This window comes from Podarcis gaigeae (assembly GCF_964106915.1).
Source record: "Podarcis gaigeae genome assembly, chromosome: Z".
Classification (NCBI taxonomy): domain Eukaryota; kingdom Metazoa; phylum Chordata; class Lepidosauria; order Squamata; family Lacertidae; genus Podarcis; species Podarcis gaigeae.
In genome coordinates this window covers 2640230-2668211 of record NC_139691.1, presented here as the reverse complement: position 1 = coordinate 2668211, position 27982 = coordinate 2640230, and the positions used below count along the sequence as shown (strand labels likewise).

Here is a 27982-nt window from a genome sequence, read left to right as displayed (position 1 = left end):
ATTCCTGAAGGACCCTAGTCTCAAGGGACAGAGCATTCCACCAGGTCGGAGCCATCACTGAGAAGGCCCTGGCCCTGGTGGAGGATAGTCTGACTTCCTTAGTTGAGCATCTTGGAGCAAACATGTTGTTTGCTCTGACGGACTCTTCACAGGCCGATGTGCATCTTCGCTTTCCCTTCTCCCATTTGCCACAACACCTGCTTAAGGCGTAAGGCTAAAAGGATTGTTGCACTGGATCAGAACGAGGTCCCGTGGGCAACTCCTATAGCAGGATAGGTGCCTGTATAAAAACCTGCAGGCAGGGCTCAAAGGCCATTGCTTCCCCCTGCCATTTGAAATGGTACCATAGTGCTTTAAATGTTCTGTCTCAGTCTCCAAGTGGTTCTGTCCGCAAGGAGTTACACTAAGTATTTTATTTACATCAATCCCGGGGGGGGGGGGGAGCGATTGGGGCATATTTGCAGATTAGCTTGCAACCCATTTCAACCAGTAATGACCCCCCACCCATGCCCGCAGAGACAGTGTGCTCCTCCTCTCCCACAGGGCTTTAGAACGATCTTTGAATTACACATTAATCATATTACCTTTATCAGTGAAAGCCTCTTAAGGATAGGTCAATCTCATTAATCAGGATTGCGTATGAGAAGAGACCTTATTACTTCACAGTCAATCTGCTGGCTGGTCACTTGTTACCGGGGCAGAAGGGCCTGCGTCGTCTGCTTCTCATTTTCACTGCATTTATATCCCACCTTCATAAATTTATTGCATTTATCGCCCACCTTTTTTCACCAAGGAGGTCAAGGTGGCAAACATTGTTCTCCTCATTTAAATCCCCTCAACGACCCTGTGAGGTAGGTTAGGCTGAGAGGCACCCAAGGTCACCACCCACCGAACTTCACGTGTCTGAGTGGGGATTTAAACCCTGGTCTCTCCCTGGTAATAGTCTTACATGTGATAACTGCTGCACATCTTAACTGATATATATATATATATATATATATATATATATGCAGGTTTTGGTGTCCTCGGGTGTCTTCCCGTGTAAAAGTTGGGGTGTCTAGGCGACGTTTCGACGAGGTCTCACTCGTCATCTTCAGGCTGGTGCTTTCGGCTTCTTGTTACTGGAACAGAGCGGGATCTCAATGTTTGAGTTCCTATAAATACTGTAGAGGGGGTGTGGTGTCTAGCCTCCAATGTTCTGGGCAGAGAGGAAGTTCCCAGGCTAGTGTGCCTTTTCTTCTTTTGTTCCTTAATTACTTGAGAGATACCAATCAACCACACCAGACCCAAACCCAGACCCTCTCCACAGATGAATTACTGACACCATCCAGTAGCCAATCCATGGTGGCACCTCCGGATGCTGCACCCCCCTGCAATCCCTACACAGATCTGGCTGACACAAGCCACAAAACCACAGCTCGCCCCTATACACGAAGCCAAGCCAAAGCACAACTAAGTGCAATACAGCCATCTTCTCAGGAAAACTCTTCACAAAGTTCAAGAGGTCAAGACACAAAGACTTTAGCAACTAATCCACACCTAATGACCCACCTAAGTGGTACTCAGGATATCACTCAAGAAATCACTCAAGGTATCTCTCAAGTAATTAAGGAACAAAAGAAGAAAAGGCACACTAGCCTGGGAACTTCCTCTCTGCCCAGAACATTGGAGGCTAGACACCACACCCCCTCTACAGTATTTATAGGAACTCAAACATTGAGATCCCGCTCTGTTCCAGTAACAAGAAGCCGAAAGCACCAGCCTGAAGATGACGAGTGAGACCTCGTCGAAACGTCGCCTAGACACCCCAACTTTTACACGGGAAGACACCCGAGGACACCAAAACCTGCATTCCTGTACCCGTGAAAATCTACGAAAGCAAATATATGCCTAGACACCCCAACTTTTACACGGGAAGACACCCGAGGACACCAAAACCTGCATATATATATATATATATATATATATATATATATTTGCTTTCGTAGATTTTCACGGGTACAGGAATGCAGGTTTTGGTATATATATATATATATATATATATATTATATTATGTATAGTTAGTTTTTTTAACATATCATTTCCAACAGTCACATAACAACTTCTTATCTTATACATTGTTTTAGACTTCACCTCTGATGATTTTCTGCTCTTAATTATCATCAACTAATAATTCTCCTCATAGTCTTTCTTGAAATATTTCATATAGTCCTCCTTACAAAACTTCTTGCAGTCCTACTAGCGTAATCTGTTCGTTACTATTACTTTTCAAATAATTCGTATATTTACTCCAGTCTTCTAAGAATCTCTGGTCCCACAGGTTTTGAATCCTTCCTGTTAATTTATCCAATTCTGCATAGTCCATCACACCTTAACTGTTCAGGGGTCACCCAGCAGAACCCTGGGATTAGAAGGGAGCCCCTGAGTGAGGTGACCATGCAATATGCTTTCGAATTGGGTAAGGGATCACATGTTGAGATTCCTGCATTGTAGGCAGTTGGACTAGATGACCCTCAGGTTCCCTTCCAGCTCTACAGTTCTACGATTCCATGATTCAATCCCACTTGTGCTTAAAAACTCCACCACCATCTCTGGCATTCTCTTCCAGTGTCGAAGTTGTTTCTAAGGTTTCGTCAAAATCCTTTTGTGATGCTATTTTATTATTTCTTCCTCTTACTAGTTGCTTTTTTAAAAGAAAAAGAAAAAGGAGACACAAAGTGACTTACAGTATAATACAAAAATTAAAACTAAAGCAGAACAAAAGCTATAAACATCCAGATACAGTCATACCTCGGGTTACAGATGCTTCAGGTTGCATTTTTCCAGGTTCCGGCGGCCAAGCATGCGCAGAAGTGCTAAATCGCACTTTGCGCATGCACAGAAGTGCCGAATCGCAACCCGCATGTGCGCAGATGCAACGCTGCGGGTTGCAAACGTGCATCCTGCACAGATTACGTTCACAACTTGAGCATCCACTGTACATAAAAAGCTGTTGTAATGCACCTTACCCACTAAAGAAGGTCGTGATATTTAAAGCCTGCCTGGAAAGAAACATGTGTTTTTGTGCTGCATAAGAGTGGTCAGTAATGGAGCTGGGTGTGCCTTCCTGGGAAGAGTATTCCATAAGTGGGGGAGCCACCACTGAAAAGGCCCATTCTTGAGATTCAAGTAACAGAAAGCAAATCTACTCCATCCTCTGTGTGACAGGACTTCAGATATTTGAATATGACTCTCATGTTGCCTTTTAATAATAGAATTGTAGGATTGGAAGACGCCCTAAGGGCCACGAAGGAGCGTCTCCACCCCATCATTCTGCCTGGATACTGAGGTCCAGCGCCGAGGACCTTCTGGCGGTTCCCTCACTGCAAGAAGTTAGGTTACAGGGAACCAGGCAGAGGGCCTTCTCGGTGGTGGCACCCGCCCTGTGGAACGCCCTCCCACCAGATGCCAAGGAAATAGAAGACATCTGAAGGCAGCCCTATTTAGGGAAGTTTTTACTGTTTGATGTATTGTTGGGGTTTTCATATTCTGTTGGGAGCTGCCCAGAGTGGCTGGGGAAACCCAGCCACATGGGTGGGGTATAAATAATAAATTATTTTTATATTATTATATCTGCTTAAAACTACCCATGAAGGAGAGTCTGTTCCTCTGTTGAACAGCTCCTGCCCTCAGAAAGCTACCGTATCCCCTCTCAGTCTTCTCTTCTCCAGGCTAAAGGTAAAGGGACCCCTGCCCATTAGGTCCAGTCGTGGCCAACTCTTGGGTTGCGGCGCTGATCTCAGTTATCGGCCGAGGGAGCTGGCATACAGCTTCCAGGTCATGTGGCCAGCAGAACTAAGTCGCTTCTGGCGAACCAGAGCAGTGCACGGAAACACCGTTTACCTTCCCGCCGGAGCAGTACCTATTGATCTACTTGCACTTGACGTGCTTTCGAACTGCTAGGTTGGCAGGAGCAGGGACCAAGCAACAGGAGCTCACCCCGTCGCGGGGATTCGAACCGCCGACCTTCTGATCGGCAAGTCCTAGGCTCTGTGGTTTAACCCACAGCGCCACCCGTATCCCCTTCTGCAGGCTAGACATACCCAATTCATCAGGCTTGTTTTCCAGACCGTGGGTCATCCTGGCCTCCCTCCTCTGCCCACCTTCCAGCTTGTCAATATCCTTCTTAAACTGTGGTGCCCAGAACTGGACACAGGACTCCAGGTGTGATCTGACCAAGGCACAATAGAGCAGGACTATTACTTCCCTTGATCAGGACTCTTCTGTCGATGCTGCCTAGAATAGCATTAGCTTCTTTTTGCTGCTGCATCACACTGCTGACTCATATTAAGCCTGTGGTCTACAAATCCTCCTAGGTCCTTTTCACACATACTGCTGCAAGCAAGGTGCCCCAAACCCTGTATTCATCATGCATCCGGCTACCCCTCCCTAAGTGCAGAACCTTCCATCTTCCTGTTTCTCCCTGCTGAAATTCATTTTGTTAGTTTTGGCCCAATTCTCTAATCCATTAAGGTCATTGTCTCCTCTGTGCGCATAGGAGGGTTCGTTTTGCAGGCTGCTGGTGTGCGCCAGCCCACACTTCTAGGATTGTTGTAAACAAACCATTTCTGCGTTGCTGAGCTTTGCTGAACTGGGGTTAATAAAGGACTAGAAAGATGGGGAGTGGTGGGGGGGCGGGGCGAGGCGACCTTTCCTGCCACCATCAGGAATCTGCTAATCTTTTCTGAGCTGAGAGACAGAGCCTTGCAGCTGCCACAGCCAAGGCAGGCAAGAACGTTCCACCGCTTTAAGTGCTAATAACCCATTCCATCACTAATAGCCGAGCTACTAATAAAATCTGCTAACTTTGCAAATCTTCCCAAGCCTCTGAGGATTGCAGTTGAGTTTAGGAAGGCTCCTGTCACTCTTCTCCTCTTACTTACGCCTGCATTGCTATTCATGGTGGGGTGTGGGGTGAAGGGAAGGAAGGAAGGCAGGACACCAGGCCTATGGGCACGATCCATGTGTGGCCCAGAAACTGCTTTATGCAGGGGGAGGATGCACAGAGGCAGATCAGTTCTTTCCTTTGGAATATAATTTTGCTGCAACGTTACTCTCTGATATCACTCTCTCGCCATTTAGGCGTGAAAAGCTTATTATATTTACCTTCATTATTCTTGTTGGGCTTATGGGGTCAATCTGGATGATGCCACGAGTCCCTTCCAATTCTTAGGGTCCTGTACCCAGGGAGGGTTGGAATCAAAGAGAGGGTCCTACTGCGGAACTAGCCAGGCAAGTTTCTTTGTAAGACGATGGCCTTGGCTGGCCACTGCAGTGTCCTCATCCGCATCCCAAAAGGATGGGCTCCATTGCAAGAGCTGCAACAAAGGCAACCCCTGGATTCTCTCACTGCTCAGAGACTGGAGTGGCATAGAACATTATTTAAGATGCTATCTTCATGGGCAGGGATGGGGAACATTCAGATATTGCTGGCCTTCCATCAGTCCCAACCAGCATGGCCCAAGATTTGCTGCTTATGGGAGTCCGGGTTCAAATGTCTGCCCTTCCTTGTTTGCCCATCCTGGCTGGAGCTAGTGAGAGTTACAGTCCAAAACATCAGGAGGACACCAGGTTGGAGAAGGGTAGCTAAAGTGGTAGGCAGTCATTCAAGCACTGTCTCAGCCACTAAATAATCATGTGTTGAGTTGGCAGGGACCCCACAAATAGTCTAGTCCAGCCTCTGCCTTTGTGCTGGCTAGGGATGATGGGAGTTGCCATCACAACAACATCTGGAGGGGGTAGGCTAGCAAAGTCTCATCCAGCCCAGCCCTCTGTGCAATGCACAGTCTGCCCCCTCCCACAGACCTCTTCCCTAAAAGGAATTCTTGTTGGACAGTGGAATGGACTCCATCACAAGGTAGTGGGCTCTCCTTTCTTAAGGCCCTCATATTTACGGGACTGCCTCTCCTGCTCTGCCCCACAGAGGACCTTAAGGTCTATGGATAACCATAGTTTAGAGGTCCCAGGCTCTAAGGAAGTCAGACTATCCTCCCCCAGGGCCAGGGCCTTCTAAGTGATGGCTCCAACCCAGTGGAATGCTCTCTCCCATGAGACCAGGGCCCTTCAGGACTTAACCTCCTTCCGTCGGGCCTATAAGACAGAGCTATTCCTCCTGGCCTTTAATTTGAATTCAGCCTGATCTTTTATTTCCCTTCCCTTCTCTTCCCTCCCCCTCCCCTTTTATGAAGATTACCTGCTCTAAGACCCCACACCTAATTCTCCCCTGGCCTCCTTGCTGGCCTAAGTAGGACTAATTCAGCCAATTAGCCCTGGTGACTATCTAATGCTTATTCGATGGATTTTCCCCAAATTGATTTCTGAACTTTGAATTTTATTGTTATTCATGTTTTTATACTGTATTTTATGCTGCTTTTACAATTAAGTGTTTTAAATTTGTTGTTAGCTGCCCTGAGCCCAGTTTTCTGAACCAGGAAGGGCAGGGTATAAATAAAAAATTATTATTATTATTATTATTTCCTTGCATTTTCTTAAACAGAGGTTGTTGAGTGGTCTTCTGTCAGGGGTTCTCCAGCTGCAGTAGTCGATGACTATCTTCTTTGGGGGGGGCAGGGTAGACTTCTCTGTGACAGCATGGAAAGAGGGAGCCAGTCAGCACTGTGGATAGCCAATTCCATCTTTGGTCGTGCTGGTTTGGTTCCACCGCCCCAATTGTTATGGTTTTATTGCAGTTGTATTTGTTTATCATCCCTGCAAATCGACCAGAAAATGTCAGCGAATGGGCTGCCAATAAATTGCAGGATAGTAAAATGAAATAAACTTGGGGGGGGGGCTTGAGGTACACTTCAAATAGAATGCAGTGGGGACCCCTCCAAAGGATTTTTACATCTGTCTCTTCCTTGCAAATTGGCTCTTAGTACTAGTATTTGGGTATTAATTTCCCATATTGTCCTTTGAGAAATGCTCAAGCCCCTCACTTCTTAAAATCGATAAGCTGCATTGCACGAGGGGTGGGCAACACCATGGACGCTGGCCCAACATGGAGCAGAATATTCCTCAAACTTTCCTAGGCGCTCAGGGAACAAAACCGTCAGAATGTTTCCCATTCAGCTTCTGTGAGGGAAGGAAAAGCTTTCAGTTTGGCTGGATTTGAAACCTTAATGCAAACTTTGGAGACGGGGTTAGTTTTGCTAGGCAAGTTGGAAAGACACCCTGGGAAACAGGGAAGCCAAATGAGAAGCAAGCTAGTTTGTAAACTGCATCACATGCATCTCTTCCTAGCACAGGGAGGCGGTGGCGCTTGTTACATTTGCTTCATGATACTTTTTTTCAGGTTGCATCCTGCGGCGACCCAGAAGTACTGGAAAGGGTTACATCCGGGTTTTGCCACTCGCGCATGCGCAGACGTGCAAAATGACGTCATGCGCAGAAGTTGTGAATTGCGACCCGCGCGTGCGCAGACGCGGGTTGTTGCGAACGGGGCTCCAGAACAGATCCTGTTCGCAACCAGATGTACCACTGTGTTGTTGTTGTTGTTGTCGTCTGAGAGCCCCTTAAATCCTGCTGCCAGACTGTCTTTTAAACCAGGAAAGGGGAACCTGTGGCAGCTATTGTGACATGTTTCTCAGTGTCTTTCTCCTGCCTGATCTTGCATCAAGTAGCAAAGCCACCGAGCAGAAATGCCCAAAGTGAATGATTTGTGTTCAGCTGTGAACCCAAAGCACATATCTACATGGGGAGGCTGCCTGCTGCATCTCTGAATGAGTTTCTGCATTTGCCTTGCTGTCTTCCAGCCTGACCCTGCTGGGTAACTCTACTGAGTTTCTGTGTTGTTGGATCGTTCAAATAGCACCTGAAGAGTTGAAGAGCTGCCCATTGAGCATCATAATAAGTTACAGCTCTAGAATAGGTTTCCCTCCCAGCAGGAAGCCTGTGCAGAACTCAGTCAGAAATGTGAGGATATTTCGTGCTTCTGAAAGCTTTCTGTGTAAAGAGCTTGTTAATTCAGGCAGGGAGTGGAGCAGGGTGTGAATTTTGGGGGACATTATCCTTAGATCTCCTGCTCTGCAGATGCTGCTCACCTAACCTACCACCCACCCTTCTTTCCCTCTCCTCCAGGATTTCTTGACGGATCTCATGATGTCCGAGGTGGACCGATGTGGCGAAAATGAGCACCTTATTTTCCGAGAGAACACCCTCGCCACGAAAGCGATTGAAGAGTACCTGAAGCTGGTGGGGCAGAAGTACTTGCAAGATGCCTTAGGTAGGTATGGGGAGTGTCAGTACCTCTCTGGGTTTCATCAACAGAAGCTTTCTGGGCAGCAGTACATGTGGAAATCATCTAGGGGTCTTGGTGGACCACAAACTTAACATGAGTCTAGACTGTGATGCAGCAGCAAAAAATGCTAATGCTATTCTAGGCTGCATCAACAGAAGTCTAGGGTCCAAATTATGGAAAGTAATAGCCCCACTCTCGTCTGCCATGGTCAGATCACACCTGGCGTCCTGTGTCCAGTTCTGGGCGCCACAGTTTAAGAAGGATGTTCACAGGCTGGAAGGTGTGTGGAGGACGACGGCCAGGGTGATTAAGGGTCTGGAAACCAAGCCTTGTGAGGAAAGGTTGAGGGAGTTGAGGGTGTTTAGCCTGGAGAAGACAAGACTGATAGGAGAGACAATAGCCATCTTCAAATACCCGAAGGGCTGTCAGATGGCAGGTGAAGCAAGCTTATTTTTTGCTGCTCCAGAGGGTAGGATCCAGACCAGTGGATTCAAGACAAGAAAGAAGATTCTGATTAAGCATTGGGGAAAAGAGTAAGAGCTTTTCAGCGGTAGAACAGACACCCTTGGAAGGTAGAGGAATCTCCTTCACTGGAGGTTTTTAAGCAGAGTTCGGATGGCCACCTGTTGCCGGTTCTTTAGCAGTGATTCCTGTGTTACAGAGGGTTGGGCTATTTTAATTTTTTAAATAATATTTTTATTAATTTTACAACAACTTAGTTTGCTAGTCTTCTTTAGTGGGGACTTCCTCTTCTTTCCAGCATTGTGCTAATAATATCCGAGCGGCCGTTGTTGCATACATAAACAAAGTCTTGTATTTTTTCGGTATGTCCAGTCCTATGATACCTAATAAAAAGGCTTCTGGTTTTTTAACGAAGGTTATTTTGAACATTTTTTTCAATTCATTATATATCATTTCCCAAAATTTCTTTATAACCTTACATTGCCACCACATGGTAAAAAGTTCCCTCCACTGCTTTACATTTCCAACACTTATTATCTCTTGTTTTATACATTTTTGCCAGTTTAACCAGAGTTAGGTACCATCTATATAACATTTTCATATAATTTTCTTTACATAAAATACAGGCTGTAAATTTCATGTCATTCTTCCATAATCTTTCCCAATCAATCATTTGAATGTTAAGTCCCACATGCCCATTTTATCATAACACATTTAACCTCCTCATCCTTAGTTTCCCATTCCAACAACACATTGAAATAAAAACATCATTTTTGGCAATACGTTCATCTTAATTACTGAAACCCTTCCGAATAAAGACACATTCATTCTTCCCCAAATCTCTAAATTCCTTTTAATTTCTTTCCATATTTTTTTCATAATTGTCTTGAAATAATTTTTTTTTTTTTGCTGTTAACCATATCCCCAGATATTTCAATTTTTTATATACATTTATTTCAGTCCTCTGTTGTATCTCTTTTTTATCTTGCTCTGAGATATCTTTAACTAAGAGTTTGGTTTGGTTTTTATTCAGTTTAAAACCTGATACTTGTCCAAATTCCTGTATTTCTTCTAACACTTTCAATATTGAATTTATAGGGTCTTCCACCATGATCACCAAGTCATCAGCAAATGCTTTCAACTTATATGACTTCTTACCTACTGTTATTCCTCTTATGGTCTCATCTGTCCATATATTTCTCACCAATACTTCAAATACTAGAATAAACAATAATGGTAACGGGACATCTCTGTCTAATCCCTTTCATTGTTTTGCATTCTTCTGTAAGAGTATTGTTAATTATTAATCTTGCTTGCTGTTCAGAATAAATAGCTTCTATTCCTCTTTTAAATAGCTCTCCAACATTCATTTCCTCCAGGACTTTCCGCGTAAAGGCCCATGAAACATTATCAAATGCTTTTTCAGCGTGAATAAACATCACGGTTGCCTATTTTTCATTTCTTACTTCCAAGTATTCAATTAATATCAATAACATTCCTTATATTTTTTCCCTTAGGGGCATAAATTCCAATTATTACAATCTTTTCACCATGCATTATGGTTTGCACGGCTACTACCATTCCTTGCTCATCTTTAAATAATAATTTTGGTTTTAATTTTGGTCTAATATATAAAACCACTCCTCGTTTTTTAGTTTTATCTGAAGTTACAAATTCCATTCCAATCCTCTTATTTATCAAAATTCTCCTATGTCTTTTAGCCACGTGTGTTTCCTGCAAGCAAATTACTATATCTAATATTAAACGTTCAATTATTTTCCTTTTTGTTTTATTATTTTATTATTTAATCCATTTACATTCCAACTTAATATCTTCAAAACAGCCATATTTATTTCTGTTATTACATTCTTTTCTTTTTTACCTTTTTCTTTTTCGTTTTTGTTCTCCTCTTCTTCTTCTTGGCTATCTACACTTTCTTGTGATACTTCTGGTTCTTGTTCTCCTACAGTTCCCTCAGTTAATTATCCCACTTCTCCAAGATCTTTGCTATATCTCCTCCAAAACTTATCCGCATCTTCCAAATCCCTAGATCTGAATTTTTTATCCTTATAAGTGAAGGATAGTCCTTCTGGGAATTCCCATCTGTATCGTATCTCATTTCTTCTTAAAGCATCGGTTATATATTTATAACTAATGCGTTTTTTAAGAAGACCAGCCGGGATTTCTTTAATATTAAAGAATATTTGTTCCATCAATTTGAAGTTTATTAGTGTAGTTGGTTTGGAAATTTTTATCCCTTAAATATCCTGAATTTAAAAAGACCAGGCAATCCCCTGGTACCTTCCTAATATTTGCTATTTTGGATCTAACTCTGTAAATCTTATCCACTGAGCTATCCAAAACTCCTTTATCAATTCCCAACCACTCAGCCATCACTTCATCTAGATATTCTCTTAGATCCTGCTCATCTTCTTCTGGGACTTCCCTCAGCCATACCACATTTTCTCTCTGTTTCATCTCCATAGCAGCTGAAGCAGACATCTCCAACCTTCAGCCCTCCAGATGTTTTGGACTACAATTCCCATCATCCATGACCACTGGTCCTGTTAGCTAGGGATCATGGGAGTTGTAGGCCAAAAAAAATCTGGAGGGCCGCAGGTTAGGGGTGCCTGAGCTAAAGCATCTCAAACCATTTATTGGGTTGTACATACTCCACCTACGTCTGTCTTTAATTTTCCTGATCTTTTTTCAGGCCTTTCACCTCTTCATTCACTCGTTTTGTTTTCTCTTCCATACCTTTTACCAGGGTTTGCACCTTTGTAGTTCTCACATTCAAATCTTTAATTCTAACATCCTATTTGTATTCCTTTCAATCTGGGTGGCTAATGCACCAACAGCCTCCTTTATTTCACTACCCATTTCCTTTTTAAATTCTGCAAATAGTTCCACAAGTTTAGATTTACCCTTTTGTATTGAGGCTTTTCTGCCTTGTATCGGGGTCAGAGGCCTCTTCGCTGCCATATCTTTACTTAACTTTTTATTTATAAGGTCTTAGCTGTGATTTAACTTCCTCGCAACTTGTCTGTTCTCTCTAGCAGTCAAATTTCAAAACAAGAATTTTCCCAGCAGAAACAGCTATTTTAATCTTAATCACCACCTATCAAGGTCACTACGTTGAGCTTGGAAAGTTACAAAGTTCATTACACTTTCCCTTTGTTCTTACCCCCTCCCAACACCCAGCTTTTACACAAATGTTAACAACAGTAAAGTAAGTGTGAACCTAATTTAAATCAGGGAATATACAATATCATAAAAGTATAACTTTAAGGAAGAGAAAAGAGAGAGGAAGGAAGGAAGGAAGGAAGGAAGGAAGGAAGGAAGGAAGGAAGGACTTAAGTCTTTTACACTAATTTTCTGTATGTATGATTGAAATAAAAATAATACCAAATTTGTCGCAGTTCCAAGCAGCCTGTAAAGATCCAAATTCCAGGGACTTAATTACAATGGTAGTTTTCAATGTCCAGCAGAGATAAGTCTTTAAAGGTATAAATTTAGTTATAAATCCAAGGCAGTCTTGTCATTGTATGTAAATAATATAGTCCTCTTCTTTTAATCTTAAATCTTGACCATCCAGAGTCTTTTAGAACAGTTAATCCACAATGTCTGTATCTTATCAATCTTTAAAGTCTCAAGATCCTCTTCAAAAGAAATCCAACCAAATATGTCTTTAAAATCATGGATTCAAAGCGTATCTTCCATTTTTATAAAATTATAATCAGTCTTTAGTTCAAGTTCAAGTCAAAGTTTAAATACTGTCTCAAGTTCAGGTCAGGCTTAGTTCAAGTTCAGTATTTAAAAAGCTCAGAAATATCAAGATTGTTATTAAGAAAGCTATGTATAGTCTTTTAATTAGCTAGCTTTAACTCCAGCTGGGAAGCCCATAGACTCTTTACTTGTAAGATTTCACATGCATAATATAATAGCCATAGGCGGGAGTCGAATTCCTTTTAATCCTCCTGCTCTTGCCGAATTAATGAAATTAATTTTCCTCACCTTTGCAATCAGCTTGGATTTTTTTTGAGAAGTGGACCACTGTAAGGCTGACTCGGAGACTTCACTTTCACAGAGTTGTGCTGTTGCTTAACCCACCAGCATTCACCGTGACCCCCCCCCCCCCGACTCCCTGTACCTTTTGGCACGGAGGCAGAGTCTGAGGCTTCAGAGATGCTGTTTGTGAACTGCAGGACTTCTCGACACCTCAAAGACCCTTTTGAGGTTTTTTGGGGGGTGCGCTTCGCCTTAGCGCTTCCCCCGACCCTCTGTGAAATCGAATCTGACAGAACTGTCAGATTTGCCGTCCGCCCGCTGTAGTGCAGCCACCCGGAAGTCACAGAGGGTTGGACTAGATGGTTTTTTTTTATAAGATATTTATTAGGGTTTTTTATAAAAGAAATACAAAAATAATAAACAACATTACTTTGTTTTGACAAAATTTCATAACTTCTTTGGACTTCCTCACGTCTCCCGCTCCCACTTACATCGTTAATAAGTTTTTTTCAAGCAAATTCTCATCTTATTTGCAAATTTATAACCACTCAATTCGATATAATATAACAATTCTCCAACAAATTTTGTTTCTCTTAATCTTATTTATCATCAATTTTCAATCCAATTTAGTGGTGGCCAATTATTTATAACCAAGCATCCTCATTAACATTCCACTAAATCACAATATTTTTGTAGATAAATCTTAGATTTCTTCCAATCTTCTTCAATCCTTTCTTCTCCCAAGTCTCGAATTCTGCCAGTCATCTCCGCCAGTTGCATATAGTCCATCAGCTGCATCTGCCATTCTTCCAGTGTGGGTAGGTCTTGAGTTTTCCAGTTCTTAGCGATAAGTATCCTTGCTGCCGTTGTTGCATACATAAAGAATGTTCTATCCTTCTTTAACACCTTCTGGCCGACAATACCCAGAAGGAAGGCCTCTGGTTTCTTAGTAAAGGTATACTTAAATACCTTTTTCAGCTCATTATATATCATTTCCCAGAAGACCTTCACTTTAGGGCAGGTCCACCAGAGGTGAAAGAATGTTCCTTCATTTTCTTTACATTTCCAACATTTATTATCAGACAAATGGTATATTTTGGCAAGTTTAACTGGGGTCATGTACCATCTGTATATCATTTTCATTACATTTTCCTTCAAAGCATTACATGCAGTAAAGTTCAGCCCAGTGGTCCACAACCTTTCCCAGTCCTCAAACATAATGTTATGCCCAATGTCCTGTGCCCATTTTATCATAGCCGATTTAACCATTTCGTCTTGTGTATTCCATTTCAGCAGCAAGTTATACATTCTTGAAAGTATCTTAGCCTTAGGTTCTAACAGCTCTGTTTCCAACTTCGATTTCTCCACCTGGAACCCTAACTTTTTGTCATTTTTAAACACTTCTTTAATCTGAGCGTAATGTAACCAGTCTCGCACTTTATCCTTCATTTTCTCCAAACTCTGCAATTTCCAATTATTTCCATCTTTTTCTAATATTTCCCAATATTTTGGCCAATCGGCTTCCATATTGGGTCTTTTTCGGGCCTTAGCTTCCAGAGGTGAAAGCTACCTTGGAGTTTTATTTTCCAATAAGTCTTTGTATTTTGTCCAGACATTAAATACTGCTTTCCTGACAATATGGTTCTTAAAGGCCTTATTGATCTTGACTTTGTCATACCATAAGTATGCATGCCAACCAAAAGCGTTGTTAAAACCTTCCAAGTCCAGCATGTCAGTGTCTTCGAGAAGTAGCCAATCTTTTAGCCAGCAGAAAGCTGCGGCTTCATAGTACAACCTTAAGTCTGGCAGGGCAAAGCCCCCTCTTTCTTTCGCATCGGTTAATATCTTAAACTTAATTCTGGGCTTTTTGCCCTGCCAGACAAATTTGGAAATATCTCTCTGCCACTTCCGGAAGCACTCCGTTTTGTCCACAATTTGCAATGTTTGAAACAAAAATAACATCTTTGGCAATACATTCATCTTGATAGCAGCAATTCGGCCTAACAAAGAAAGCTTCAATTTTGTCCAACTGTCCAAGTCTCTCTTGATTTCAGACCAGCATTTTTCATAATTATCCTTGAATAGACTCAGATTTTTTGCTGTTATATTTACCCCTAGGTACTTTACCTTTTTGACCAATGATAATTCTGTTTCTCTCTGAAACCGTTCTGACTCTGTATCTGTCAAATTTTTTCCCAACGCCTTTGTTTTCTGTTTATTTAGCTTAAATCCCGCCACCCGACCAAACTCATAAATCAATTGTAATACTCTTTTCGTACTAGATTCTGGCTCCTGCAGTGTCAAAACTAGGTCATCTGCAAAGGCTTTAAGTTTATATTGTTTCGCTCCGACCGAGGGTTGGACTAGATGGCCCTTGGGGACTCACTCTCAACTCTGCAATTCTTTGATTCCTTACATTGGTGTGTGCCAAAATCCGCCTTCCAGTTTCTGTAGTTTTCTTCCTCTGGGAAAGAGGCGCTTTGCTTCAGGGGATTGGACCAAAGGTTTCTGTGGCCCAGAGTCCTGCTACTTTGATGGCTGGGAATCTCTCATGGAGAGGATGGAGGCAAGAGACCCCCCCTCTCTTGTTGCTGCTGCCTAACATTTGATATCCAGAGGGAGACTGCCCTTGTAAATGGAGGTTTTGTTTACGTGGTACTTATAGAACCTGAGAAGACCTCTGGCTATTGGATCCGACCTGCAACCAGGTCAGCATCCAGCCGTAGCCAGCCAGTCACCCGAAAGGAAAACCTCCAGACCAGGTGCAAAGGCAAGCTGTTGTTGTGCCCCAGTACCAGAGAGTAAGAGGCAGACTTCTTCTTAGCCAGGAGGCTCTATCTAGCCACTCCTAGGTGTTCTGCGTTGCCATCCTACATTCCTCTTTCAACAGACACGGTCGGAAGAGCGTTCATGCTGGAGGAAAGCCTAACATTAACGCATGTCGACTATTTATTTTGTTTCTTAAACAAACGGTCAGGGGTCACTTTACCTTTACTCATAAAATATATCAAACGGTTTAATGAAAATGAAAATGAGAACAAGTTGTAATAATAATAATAATAATAATAATAATAATAATAATAATAATAATAATAATTGTACCCTGCCCATCTCGCTGGGTTTCCCCAGCCACTCTGGGCGGCTTCCAACAAAGATTAAAAATACATTAAAATGTCACACATTACAAACTTCCCTAAACAGGGCTGCCTTCAGATGTCTTCTAAATGTCAGGTAGTTGTTTATCTCTTTGACATCTGATGGAAGGCCATTCCACATGGCGGGTGCCACCACCGAGAAGGCCCTCTGCCTTGTTTCCTGTAACTTTGCTTCTTGCAGTGAGGGAACCGCCAGAAGGCCCTTGGAGCTGGACCTCAGTGTCCGGGCAGAACGATGGGGGTGGAGACGCTCCTTCAGAAATCAGATATCAGCTAACTATTGTGGAAACATGTGTTCTTGGTTGCCTGCACAAGCCTGACAGAATTGGGGGGGGGGGGGCATAAGCAGGTGTTTAAAAGACTGAAGCAGAAGGTCCTGCTGAATGTTTAGTGACAGAGAGTTCTGCAGGACTGCACTGATGGCACTAAAGGCTCAGTTTCTTCTTGTCAAATGAGCCTCATCAACACAGGAAATGGCAAACACCCCCTGCAGGTAATCTTGGTGATCATGCTGGGATATAAGGGCTCAGGCCATCCCTCAGGTACCTTGGACCTTAGTTGTTCAGGGACTTGCAAATCAGTGAGCCTGGCTCGGTAGTAGGTGGGAAACAAATGCAGATGCTTTAACAAGGGTGTCACGAGTTTTGAACCAGATGCCCACATCAGCAGTCTAGTCTCCACCTTCTTCACCAGCTGGAGCTTCCAAACCAGGCCCTAGGGCAGCCCCACAAAGAACTCACTGCAGTAGTCCAGCCTCAAGACTGCCAGCACATGCACTTTAGTAGTTAGATCGCTCTACTTCTGACTCGTTATGGGTGATAGCAGGGTTAACTGCTTTTGTATTTTTTTGGGGGGGGCAGCTCCTGCATGCAGCCCAGGAGCATGTCAAGGAGAGACCACTGGGGTTGCATTGTTTACAGGGCCCTTGTGACCCACCAGTGTGCTTTACCACAGACAGGAGACCTGCAGACTGGCAACAGGGTGGGTTTGGGGCAGGAGTTGTCAAGCTCTGCTCCTCTGCCCCCCCCCCCCAGTAATCTCCTGGTCTTTTAGCCTTTTGTTATAAAGATAATCTCCTTACTTGCCTACAGCCAAAAGTCATTAGGAGCCTAAAACTGCAAATAACCCTTTCTGCAGAGGTTTGCTGCAGTTGAATCTCCTACCTGATTCCACACACACACACCTGTCCAGGTTATATCCACACCACTTGGCCTGAGCACACCTGTGCAAAGCAGTGTTTACAATCATCCCATCACTGATGAAAGGTGTGCTTCACAGACTCAGCAGATGCAAAATGGTAGGTAAGGGAGGCAATGTGCTCTTTGTGGGGCTTTCCTTGCACTTGCACTTGCATTGCTTTTATTAATTATTATTATTATTATTATTATTATTATTATTATTATTAACTTCTATGAGGGTTTCCCCATCCCTTACAATCAAGCCGTGTATACATTTTATTAAACAAATATCTCTGCACCAAGGACCTTAGAAGTTGGGCTGAGCTTTTTCGTAGGCCGGTTGCGTTTTTATCAAGAAAGGGCATGAGCGACAAAAGAAACGGGGAATCTAAAAAACAAACTGCTGCTCCTTTACCTTTGTTTGGTTGCAGCATCTCAAGAGTCCCAATGCCCACAGCCTTTCAAGTGCAGCTTTCCAGCCACAAGAACTAGTAACCTGAAGGAACTTGAGGAAGCCAAATTATGTGCTTTGTTGCTGAAGTTTAGGCTTTCTGTGCTCTCCCATGGATTGGCTGTGTATATGTTTTTGTACATTGCTTTTGGTTTTTCCTGGTGAATTTCTGTTTGTTTCTTGGAAGTATTTCCATACCATCTAATTACAATACCTAATACAAATAAAATAGAAACAGGGGGAAGGTATCCCCCATCCTATATTTGTCCACCTGGCTATTCCTGCCTAAGTGCAGAACCTTAACCTTTGTTCCTCGGAGATTGGTTTTGTTGGTTTTGACCCTGAACTCGATCCATCCTGTTAAGGTTATATTGAGAGTAGCAAAGCAGAGCAAAAACCCCGTCTGCCTGCTGACTTGAAGGGCACCAATCGGGTCACTGCATTCCAAGTTTGCAAAGCTAACGTTTCTTGTGGCTCTCCTTATGTCTATCTGTTTATTTCTTGCCCTCCTGGTGCTTTCAGGCGAGTTCATCAAGGCACTGTACGAATCGGATGAAAACTGTGAGGTGGATCCCAGCAAATGCTCCTCCTCAGACCTCCCAGAGCATCAGAGCAACCTGAAGATGTGCTGTGAGCTGGCCTTCTGCAAGATTATCAACTCGTACTGGTCAGTGGATGGGGACTGGTGGAGTGGGGTGCTTTGGGGTGCTAGAAGTGAGAGCCCTGGTGCCGGGGGGGGGAATACATCCCCTTTGCCCCTGCTTTGTGACCAAACAAAAACAAAAAACACACCTTCCCTCTGGCAAAAGATAGGTAAATCAGCAAGTTAATTTTCGTTGTGAACTAACTCTGTCCTTGTACAGTCATACCTTGGGTTACAGACACTTCAGGTTGCGTTTTTTCGGGTTACGGACCCTCCGAAACCTGGAAGTACTAGAACAGGATACTTCTGGGTTTCGGCGGCCGCACATGCGCAGAAGCGCCGAATCACAACCCACGCGTGCACAGACGCACAGCTGCAGGTTGCAAATGCTGCGGGTTACAAACTTGCATCCCGCACGGATCACATTCGCAACCCCAGCGTCCACTGTACAGTGGTACCTTGGGTTAAGCGCTTAATTCGTTTTGGAGGTCCGTTCTTAACCTGAAACTGTTCTTAACCTGAAGCACCACTTTAGCTAATGGGGCCTCCTGCTGCCGCCGTTGCGCCATTTCTGTTCTCATCCTGAGGTAAAGGTCTTAACCCGAGGTATTATTTCTGGGTTAGCGGAGTCTGTAACCTGAAGCATCTGTAACCCAAGGTATGACTGTATTGGTTTTCACAGACGTATAATGTGTGTGTTTGTGTGACCGTGACATCTAGGTGCTTACAACTGGGGTTGGGATGTGTTTTCTTCATGCTCAGAGGTAATCACATTTCTCTGTCTCTGAAGAAGGGGCAACTACAGAGATGGCAGTAAATGTGTGATGATCCCAAAGGACCTGATGTGGGAGAGAGTAGTAGGTTGCCAACTGACCAGAAAAATAAGTGTGCCCCGCTATTGTACTTTTAACAGCAACTTGAGATGCTGGGGGGTGGGGGGGAATAGGTCCTAATCCTAACCCTTCCCCTATGCAAGGATGAGTCTTTACCTGGTGATCCCTGCTAGTAGCTGTGAAAGACACAGAAGCAGAGACCATTTGAAGAGTTGGCAGCAGCCCTGGTCTTAAGGGCGGTCAGCAGGACCAGCCAGTGCCTGCAAGAGATTTTGCTGCTGCATCTCGTGACACCTTGGCTATATGCGCTTACCTGCAGTTTCCAAACAGAGAAAGCTGGTCCTCTGGGACATCTGGGTGACCCTGAGTTCCATCATACAATTAGCATTTGTTTGCTTTGTTGTTGTTTTTGTTTTTTCCAAAAAGGAAAAAGGTTGGGCTACTGCAAAGTCAATCTAAAGAAAGCCTCAAAAATTAGCCCAAGGGGAAACTGCAGCTAGAGCTCTGCACTATGAAGAGGCAGGGATGGAACTACCAGGAAGCAAATATCATTTACCGTATTTTTTGCTCTATATGACGCACCAGATGATAGGGTGCACCTAGTTTCGGGGGGAGGAAACAAGAAAAAAAAAATCTGAATCCCAGAAGCCAGAACAGCAAGAGGGATCTGGCTTCTGGGATAGCCTCTTGCTGTTCTGGCTTCTGGGATAGCCGCTGGGATAGCTGGTCTAGCTTCGTGCGAAGCCTCCGCAGGGCACAGGGAGCCTTCATCCCCGTGCCCTGCGGAGGCTTCTGGGACAGCTAACCCCGAAGCTAGAATAGCTCTCCCGGCTTCAGCAAAAGGAACCCGAAGCCTTTGGAGCGCAGCGCGAGGTCCCCCTTTCGCTCTACAGGCTTCAGCGAAAGCAACACGTAGCCTCCATTAAAGCCAAGGAGCCTGCATTCGCTCCATAGGACACACAAACATTTCCCCATAATTTTTGGAGGGGAAAAAGTGCGTCCTATAGAGTGAAAAGTATGGTAGATCCAGCTTTAATGGCTGTTGGTTTTTGTCTCAGGGATGCAGAATCTGCAGCCCTCCAGATGCTGTGGAACTGCAGCTCCCAGCAGCCACCGTGGCCAGTAGGCAGAGATGACGAGTGTTGGGCTGCTGCATCATCTGGAGGCTGCAGGTTCCCTGTCTGTGGCTAAGTTCAGCCCGGTGCTCTTTGGGTACTTTGGACTACATCTCCCATCAGCCCCGGCCAGCATAGAGCTGTGCTGACTGACGCTGGTGGGAACTGAAGTCTGAGGCCACCTTGGCACCATAGCTTTAAAGCACTTCAGTACCACTTTAAAGAGTCGTGGCTCCACCCCCCAGGAATTATGGGAGCTGCAGCTGGTTAAGGGGTTGATAGGAGACTCTCTATTCCCCTCCCAGAGCTATAGTTTCCCAGTGTGGATTAGCAGCCAATCTTTCCTCCCATTCCAACTTGCACTGTTACAAGTGTCATGTAATTCCCATTCTGCGTTTGTAAGATGTTGGTCTTTGGAATTGCCTACCTATTGGCACCAGACAGGGACCTTTGTTGTACAGTGGTACCTTGGGTTACAGACGCTTCAGGTTATAGACGCTTTAGGTTACAGACTCCGCTAACCCAGAAATAGTACCTCAGGTTAAGAACTTTGCCTCAGGATGAGAACAGAAATCGTGTGGCGGCAGCAGGAGGCCCCATTAGCTAAAGTGGTACCTCAGGTTAAGAACAGTTTCAGGTTAAGAACGGACTTCTGGAACAAATTAAGTTCTTAACCCGAGGTACTACTGTACTCTTTTTGTTTAGGCAAAGCCTGTCAAGATATACAGTGGTACCTCTGGTTGTGAACGGGATCCGTTCTGGAGGCCCGTTTGCAACATGAAAAGAACGCAAACCGTCGCACGGGTTGTGATTCTCCACTTCTGCGCACGATGTCATTTTGTGTATCTGCGCATGCGCGAGCAGCGCAACCCAGAAGTAACCCTTTCCGGTACTTCCGGGTCGCTGCAGGACGTAACCTGAAAGAACGTAACATGAAGTGGATGTGACATGAGGTATGACTGTATAGAATTGCTGATTTGGTTTTTGGTTAATGGTTGGTTTTAATTTTTGGAATATTTTTGTTTTCTTTTACCAATAACCATGCTGTTTTATAAACCTCTTTGAAGTATTTTCTGCACACCAAAGTGGGTATATGAATTTTAGGGAATAAATAATAAATACTTTTGATGCAAGCACCAGAATAGAAGAAATTTTAAAATATTTTGTGGGAGCTCAGATTTGATTTGTGCTAGAGGAGTACTGAGGGGGGCTTTTCCTTCCCTCTGGAGCCCACCAGAGGGTGCTTCTCCCCCCCAAAAAAAGATTTTCCCCCAGCGGAAGCAAAAGGCCTTGCACCCAGCTTACTCCTCTTGTCTCTCTTTGCAGCGTCTTCCCGAGAGAGCTGAAGGAGGTCTTCGCCTCGTGGCGCCAGGAGTGCAGCAGCCGCGGCCGCCCAGACATCAGTGAGCGCCTGATCAGCGCCTCACTGTTCCTCCGCTTCCTCTGCCCGGCCATCATGTCGCCCTCCCTCTTCAGCCTCCTCCAGGAGTATCCCGATGACCGCACAGCCCGCACCCTGACCCTGATCGCCAAGGTCACGCAGAACCTGGCCAACTTTGCAAAGTAAACCTTTCCCCAGGAACTCCTCTCTCTCTCTCTCTCCGTCTCTCTCTCTCTTAAAAACGACCGGGAAGCTGCCTTAGGTCCAGAGGCTGAGCGCTCCCAAGGCTCACCATTTTGCCCACATAAATGGCTATAAATCTGCCCAATCTGCAGATTCATCTCCCTCTGCCCCAAGTGCTATGAATCTCATCTGGGCACCCTTCTGGCTTCTTAAATTTCAACTGGCAACAGTTGTTGGCATCCGTCTGTCTCAGGAGACAGTGGAGGAGTGTGTCTTTGCAGGTGATGTCCAGCTTATTGGCAGGCTGCAGCGCCTGTTGTGGCTGTGGGGAACAATACAGGAGAGACATGTTTTGTTCCAGCTGGGGCAGATGGAGACGTCTGGTGGTTGTGCTGCTGCAGATGCACCATGGCATTCCTTCTCTCTGCACTACTCCCAGTAGTCATTCCTCCTGTGGTCACTGCTGTGGCTGCACGACCCGGCTGTCTGTCTCCACGCTTGGCAACAATAAGGACCAGAAACTTGAATTAGGAAAAGAAACAGCTAAGATTCTCAGGCAGCTGCGTTCTACACCCAGTAACTCATCCCGCAGCTTGTAGGGTCAGACCAGCAGCTCTGCTCTCCATCTGCTTCTCCAAAGGCCTTTGGGAAAGACACTTTCCAGCTCTGCTAATCTGAGATCGTACGAAACGGGGGTCTTCTGGGGGCTATGATTTACCATATCTCAGGGGTGGGGAACTGCAGGCCAGAGAGCTGAATGTGGCCATCCAGGCCTCTCTCTCTCTCTCTGGCCCTTGGCCCTCTTCCAGAACACACACCCTCTCCCTAGTCCACACCCATTCATTAACATTGCTCCAGGCTCTCCCTGAGACCTTGAATTGTGCCAATGCCTCCTGTTTGCCTGGGTGGGGAGGTTTTTGGTGCACGGGAGCCTCTGCCTTCTGCACGGCTGGAATGTAATCCACTGTACAAAAGTGAGAGTTGCATCTGATGCTCCAGCAACTTTTTTTTTTTAATGTTCTGTTGGGAGCCACCCAGAGTGGCTGGGGAAACCCAGCCTGATGGGTGGGGTAGAAATATTATCATCATTATTATTATTATTATTATTAATATTATTATTATTATTATTGCAACCCAGCCCTTTGGCCCAGAACTGAACAGGGAGGGAAAGCAGGATAAGGATTCCTCTTACTTGCTATTAAGTGACTGAATAGAATTATAGAGTTGGGGGGGGGACCCCGGGGTTCATCTAGTCCAGCCCCCTGCAATGCAGGAGTCACGGCTGATCACAACACAGTTGCAGTAAGGCAAATCACCCACATCACCCCAAGCTTTAAAGCGAGGTTGCGGGGGATGGTGTTTATTTTTTAGCACAATTCAAGGAGGAAATAGGGACGCTGGTGGCGCTGTGGGTTAAACCACAGAGCCTAGGGCTTGCCAATCAGAAGGTCGTGGTTCGAATCCTAGCGACGGGGTGAGCTCCCATTGTTCAGTCCCTGCTCCTGCCAACCTAGCAGTTCGGAAGCACATCAAAGTGCAAGTAGATCAATAGGTACTGCTCCGGTGGGAAGGTAAATGGCGTTTCCGTGCACTGCTCTGGTTCGCCAGAAGCAGCTTAGTCATGCTGGCCACATGACGAGGAAGCTGTCTGCGGACAAACGCCGGCTCCCTCGGCCTATAGAGCGAGATGAGTGTGCAACCCCACAGTCAGTCACGACTGGACCTAATGGTCAGGGGTCCCTTTACCTTTACCTTTAAGGAGGAAATAGGTGACCAGGTTTGTTTTTGCAGTTACCTTTCCAGTTGCGATAGAAACAAGCTCACAAATGGAGCCAGGATAGGCTACATGTTGGACCCCACACTCTGCATAAGGCTCCCCCCCCAACCGCTGCATACATACACTTCTTGGCGCTATGATTTTTTAAAGCCCCTAAAACCAGGAGGATCAGCTCTGGCGAGGGAAACAGCCATGCTGTCAGTTTTCTAAACTAAGCCTGTAGGTTTGGTGGAAACAAAGGGGGGAAGATTTCAGAAATCTCCCCACTGGCTTTGCTCAGGAGCTCTGAGCTGCTTATCCTGAGCTGTGAGATAGAGAGCGAACGAAAGAGAATCTCTGCACACAGAGAGAGAGAGAGAGACAGAGAGAGAGAGACAGAGAGAGGGTAGTAGCAGCAGTGAGTGAGTTTGCTGACAAAAGCATCTTAAGATGGGGTCTGCTGGAACAGAGGAGACTTGCATCTGTGTCGCATGAGTTGACAGGATCAGCCCTCCTCCACCATCTCTCTCTCACTCGTACACCCACCTGCTCAAATTGCTGGCCAGCCATCCTCCCTGCCAACGCAGCCTTCTAATTTGGCATTGCCCGCCCGCCCAATAATCTTTTCAGCGAAGGTGACTTTGTCAAGGCCTTGGGCGTCCCTGGTCTGTGGAAGGGGGTGAAATTACATCATCTGGAAGGCCAGTGATTTGGCTTGGCTGGGTCAGTCGTAAAGGGGTTCAGGCCGAAACCCAGCTCTTAGCCCACCTCCTGGTGGCCCCTCCCCACACCGCCCACATCAGCTTCCTGATCCACAGACTCTCTGCTGCCCAACAGCGCAGAGATATAAGAGGAGAGGGCTGTTGAGGGTTGCTAGCCATGATGGCTCTGCTCTGCTGCCACAGCTGGAGGTCGCAATGCTTCTGGGATCCTGGTTGCTAGAAGTCACAGAAGGGGAGAGTTGTTCTTGCACTCAAGTCCTACTTGCTGGTTTTCCACAGGCACCTGGTTGGCCACAGGTGAGAAGAGGATGCTGGAACAGATGGTTCATTGGCCCGATCCAGCAGGCTCTTCTTGTGTTGTTATGGCCCCAGCTCCATGGGAGAGTGCCTCCTTTGCACCCAGGACACCCCAGATTCAATCCCCAGCATTTCTGGACAGTATTGGAAAAAAATCCCCATCTGAAACTGCTGCCAGTCAGTGTAGGCCATACTGAGCTAGGTGGAACAATGGTTGGACATGGTATAAGGCGGCTTCCTACCTACCTGTTGGGGAAGGATCATAGCTTTGTTTTGCATGCAGGAGAACCCAAGCTCAATCTGGACCATCTCCAGTTAGGGCTGGGAATGGTCCCAGTCTCAAACGCTGGAGGAGTGCTGCTAGTTGAGCTAGATAGATCCCAAGACCTTCCTGGGTTGAGTGGGGGTAGACCCCTGGTCCTCCAGCTCATAGCACAGCATTCTCTAATCCAGGGATTCTCAACTTTTGTTGTTGGACTACAGCTCCCATCATCCCTGGCCACTGGTCTTGCTCACTAGGGGTGATGGGAGGTATAGTCCAACAGCAGCTGGAGACCCAAGGTTGAGAAAGGCTGCTCTAACCACTACACCATCACTGGCTCGACAGAAGAAATAGCTTTATTTCCAGACATTACCACCTCAACCAGGTGCATTGTTGGTGTGTGTTTTGCACCAGGCACTGGATGATCTTCTCCTGCTCCCCTCGCTATCACCAAGTTTGTTTATTTTCCTTGCAGGGTGGGTGGGTGGGTGGGTGGTCTGCAAAAGCACAGCTCTGGCGGGAAACACACCTGTTCTCCATCTTCACTTGGGCTGTGCATCTTTACTCCAAGTCTCTAATGTACCTAGCAACACCCCCAAACTCTGGCTAGTTGACTCTGCCATCATGGCATGCTAACCCACTCAATGTGGGTTGTATCTGAGTCTTGTAAGAACACTGGGAGAGCCTGGCTGCTGGACAGACCAAAGGCCCCTCTAGCCCCGCGCCCCACAGCACCCAAGCAGGATGTGAGGACAAGAACCTGCCTGATCCCTTAGAAACCAGTATTTATGGGTAGACAGCCTCTGGGCATGGAGGTTCCATTCTTAATGAGCATCAGGGGAGCCTGGCCGTTGGGTCAGACATAAAAACTTCTCTTCTCCCACCGCCCTGTTCTCACAGCGGCCAACCAGACCGCTTCATGTGCTTTGTTCGTAACAGGTTTGGCAGCAAGGAAGAATACATGTCCTTCATGAACCAGTTCCTGGAGCACGAGTGGACCAACATGCAGCGGTTCCTGTTGGAGATTTCCAACCCAGAGACTCTATCCAACACAGCCGGTTTCGAAGGGTATATTGATCTGGGCCGTGAACTCTCCACCTTACACTCCCTGCTCTGGGAGGTTGTGGTTCAGCTGGACCAGGTACCCGTTGGCTTGTTGAATTTGTATAGCCACCCACCAGTAAACTACCCCACCAAAGCAATAATTTAAAAATGCAGTGTATAATCATGTGAAATCAACAGTGAGCAGTACGTACGTCGGCATTTGAACATTCCTTCTTTGTCAGGAAAGTCTCAGTCAGCATACAAAACTGGGGGTATGTTTATAAGCAAAGACAGGCAAGCTGAAAACATGAAACTCAGGAATGAAAAGGAGTTCTGACTTTGACAGCAGAATTTGCATGCCAAATCCGTCCTCCAGGCACATTGTTGTGCAAACAAAATTAGGTGCATTTTTTATGACCAAAGTTTGCAAGCTTCTTAAAAACCATAGTGAACCTTATTTGCACCTAACTTAAGTTGGATCTTGCCAGCTCAAGTTCTACATTCTTGGCTGTTGTTGTGAAATGTTAAGTAAATAATTATTCCTTTTTTAAAAAAAAAAAAAGGCAAAACAAAACCCTCTATTCAAACGGGACAGTCTGGAAAGCAGGTCTTCCCTAAAGTGGTGCTTTCCAGGTGATTGGGGGGCTGAGGGAGTGGGCGGCTGGGGCTGATATAGCCCATAAGGCAGGTATTTGCTGGCCTCCAGTTCAGTTTCCCAAGCTAAGGGGAAGTCCAGATTATTTTTTTGCTCTGCGATCATCTTGTCTCCTATGCAAGAGAGAACTCGCTATCAGAAACTGCGGGGGGGGGGGGTTCAAGTGCAGAGGTTCACACCAAATTCCCAATTAGTTCGTTCAGTAACGCATCGCCGGACAGAGTCTGAGGAGTCTGCTTCCCATTAGTGCACATGCTCTATAGGCAAAAGGTGCATCATCTTGGCTGTTTCGTCCTCCTCCCAACCTCCTTCTTTTACCCTATTGCTGAAGCAACTCTCATCCAACCACATTCCTTGGAAACACGTAACCCATTTTTTTTACTGTACGTGCAGAACCCTCCTTGTATCTTAACTGGAGTTGTTTCAACCATTAGGTTCCTCCTTAACTGGTTCTTTCCAGTTTTGTAGTCAGGCTCTATTCCTGTGTTCTGCCTGGCCTTTGGCTTGGGATCAACTTGATTCCCTCCCCCTCTTTCTTTTTGCCCTTTTCTCCTTCTGTGATGGAACTCCTATTTGGGGACTTCCCTGGCTTTTTTCTGGTCCATGTAGGACCAGTCTGGATAGTTGGCCTTGGTGAAGACGATGTTTTCATCCCCCCAAAAGCTTTTGATTTGAGTTTCCATTGAAATGAGGCTGCATTTTAATGTTTTAATGATGTTGTATTTTAAGCTTGTTTTTTAAGTTGTATCTCAATCAATTTGTTTTTTTATTGGGTGTTAGCCACCCTGAGCTCGGTCTTGGCTGGGGAGGGCGGGGTATAAATATTATTATTATTATTATTATTATTACTACTACTACTACTACTACATGACACTGGCCTGGCATCTGACCCACTGGCATAATTAGGCCTGGCACAGGTCTCAGTTTGACACCTAAGGCTGTTTTCCCCCAACCACACTCGCCTGCCCATGCCCATTTGGTTGGCGCATCTCCGCCTGGTGAATGAGGGGCATAGTTGGACTGTGGAACTCCCTCCCACAGGAGGCAGTGATGGCCGTCAACCTGGGTGGCTTTAAAAGAGGATTAGGCACTCAGTCAGCCACTGTGAGAACTGGATGCTGGACTAGATGGTCCATGGACCCAATCCAGCAGCACTCCTATCACATTCTCATGAAACGGGGAAGTGGAGTGGGGTGATCTGTCCTGCATGTGTTGATGGGGAAGGGCCAACCCCAATGTCTGGTTTCCATCTTAAGGCATTCAGAGTCTTCAAGCCCCTTATGGGGAACCCCTTGTGTCAAGCTGGTAGTGGACTCCAGTTAACAAAATATTTGAAGACGGAACTGGAAGCCTCTCTGTTGTGTGGCTAGGATAAGTATCCAAACAAACCCCTGTGTTGCAAAGAGAATGTCAACAATGTCTAGGCAACACGATGACCATATACATATGTAATAGACAATCTTTATAGAACTCCTTCAAATCATAAGAAGTTCAAAATGAAATCTTTAGTCTCAAAGTCTCTGAAAATCTGTAAATGAAGCGAGGTACCAAACTTTATACTG

General features: G+C 45.4%; 1 protein-coding gene and 1 long non-coding RNA gene across 14 annotated transcripts in view; one reads left to right on the top strand and one right to left on the bottom strand.

The window, feature by feature from the left end:
* Positions 1 to 27982, top strand: part of DAB2IP (DAB2 interacting protein) — a 306469-nt gene that overhangs the window by 258189 nt on the left and 20298 nt on the right. For all 13 annotated transcript variants that reach the window (XM_083721659.1, XM_083721656.1, XM_083721658.1 and 10 more), the window contains 4 exons: positions 8116 to 8260; positions 18052 to 18196; positions 21447 to 21683; positions 25661 to 25862. In XM_083721659.1, the coding sequence (XP_083577785.1) occupies positions 8116 to 8260; positions 18052 to 18196; positions 21447 to 21683; positions 25661 to 25862 (729 nt within the window). The remainder of the gene's footprint in view (positions 1 to 8115; positions 8261 to 18051; positions 18197 to 21446; positions 21684 to 25660; positions 25863 to 27982) is intronic.
* On the bottom strand, positions 22914 to 25654 carry LOC310836543. The gene is made up of 2 exons (XR_014560126.1): positions 23459 to 25654; positions 22914 to 23081 (listed from the first exon to the last, which is right to left on the bottom strand). It is a non-coding gene; the product is annotated as an uncharacterized lncRNA (long non-coding RNA).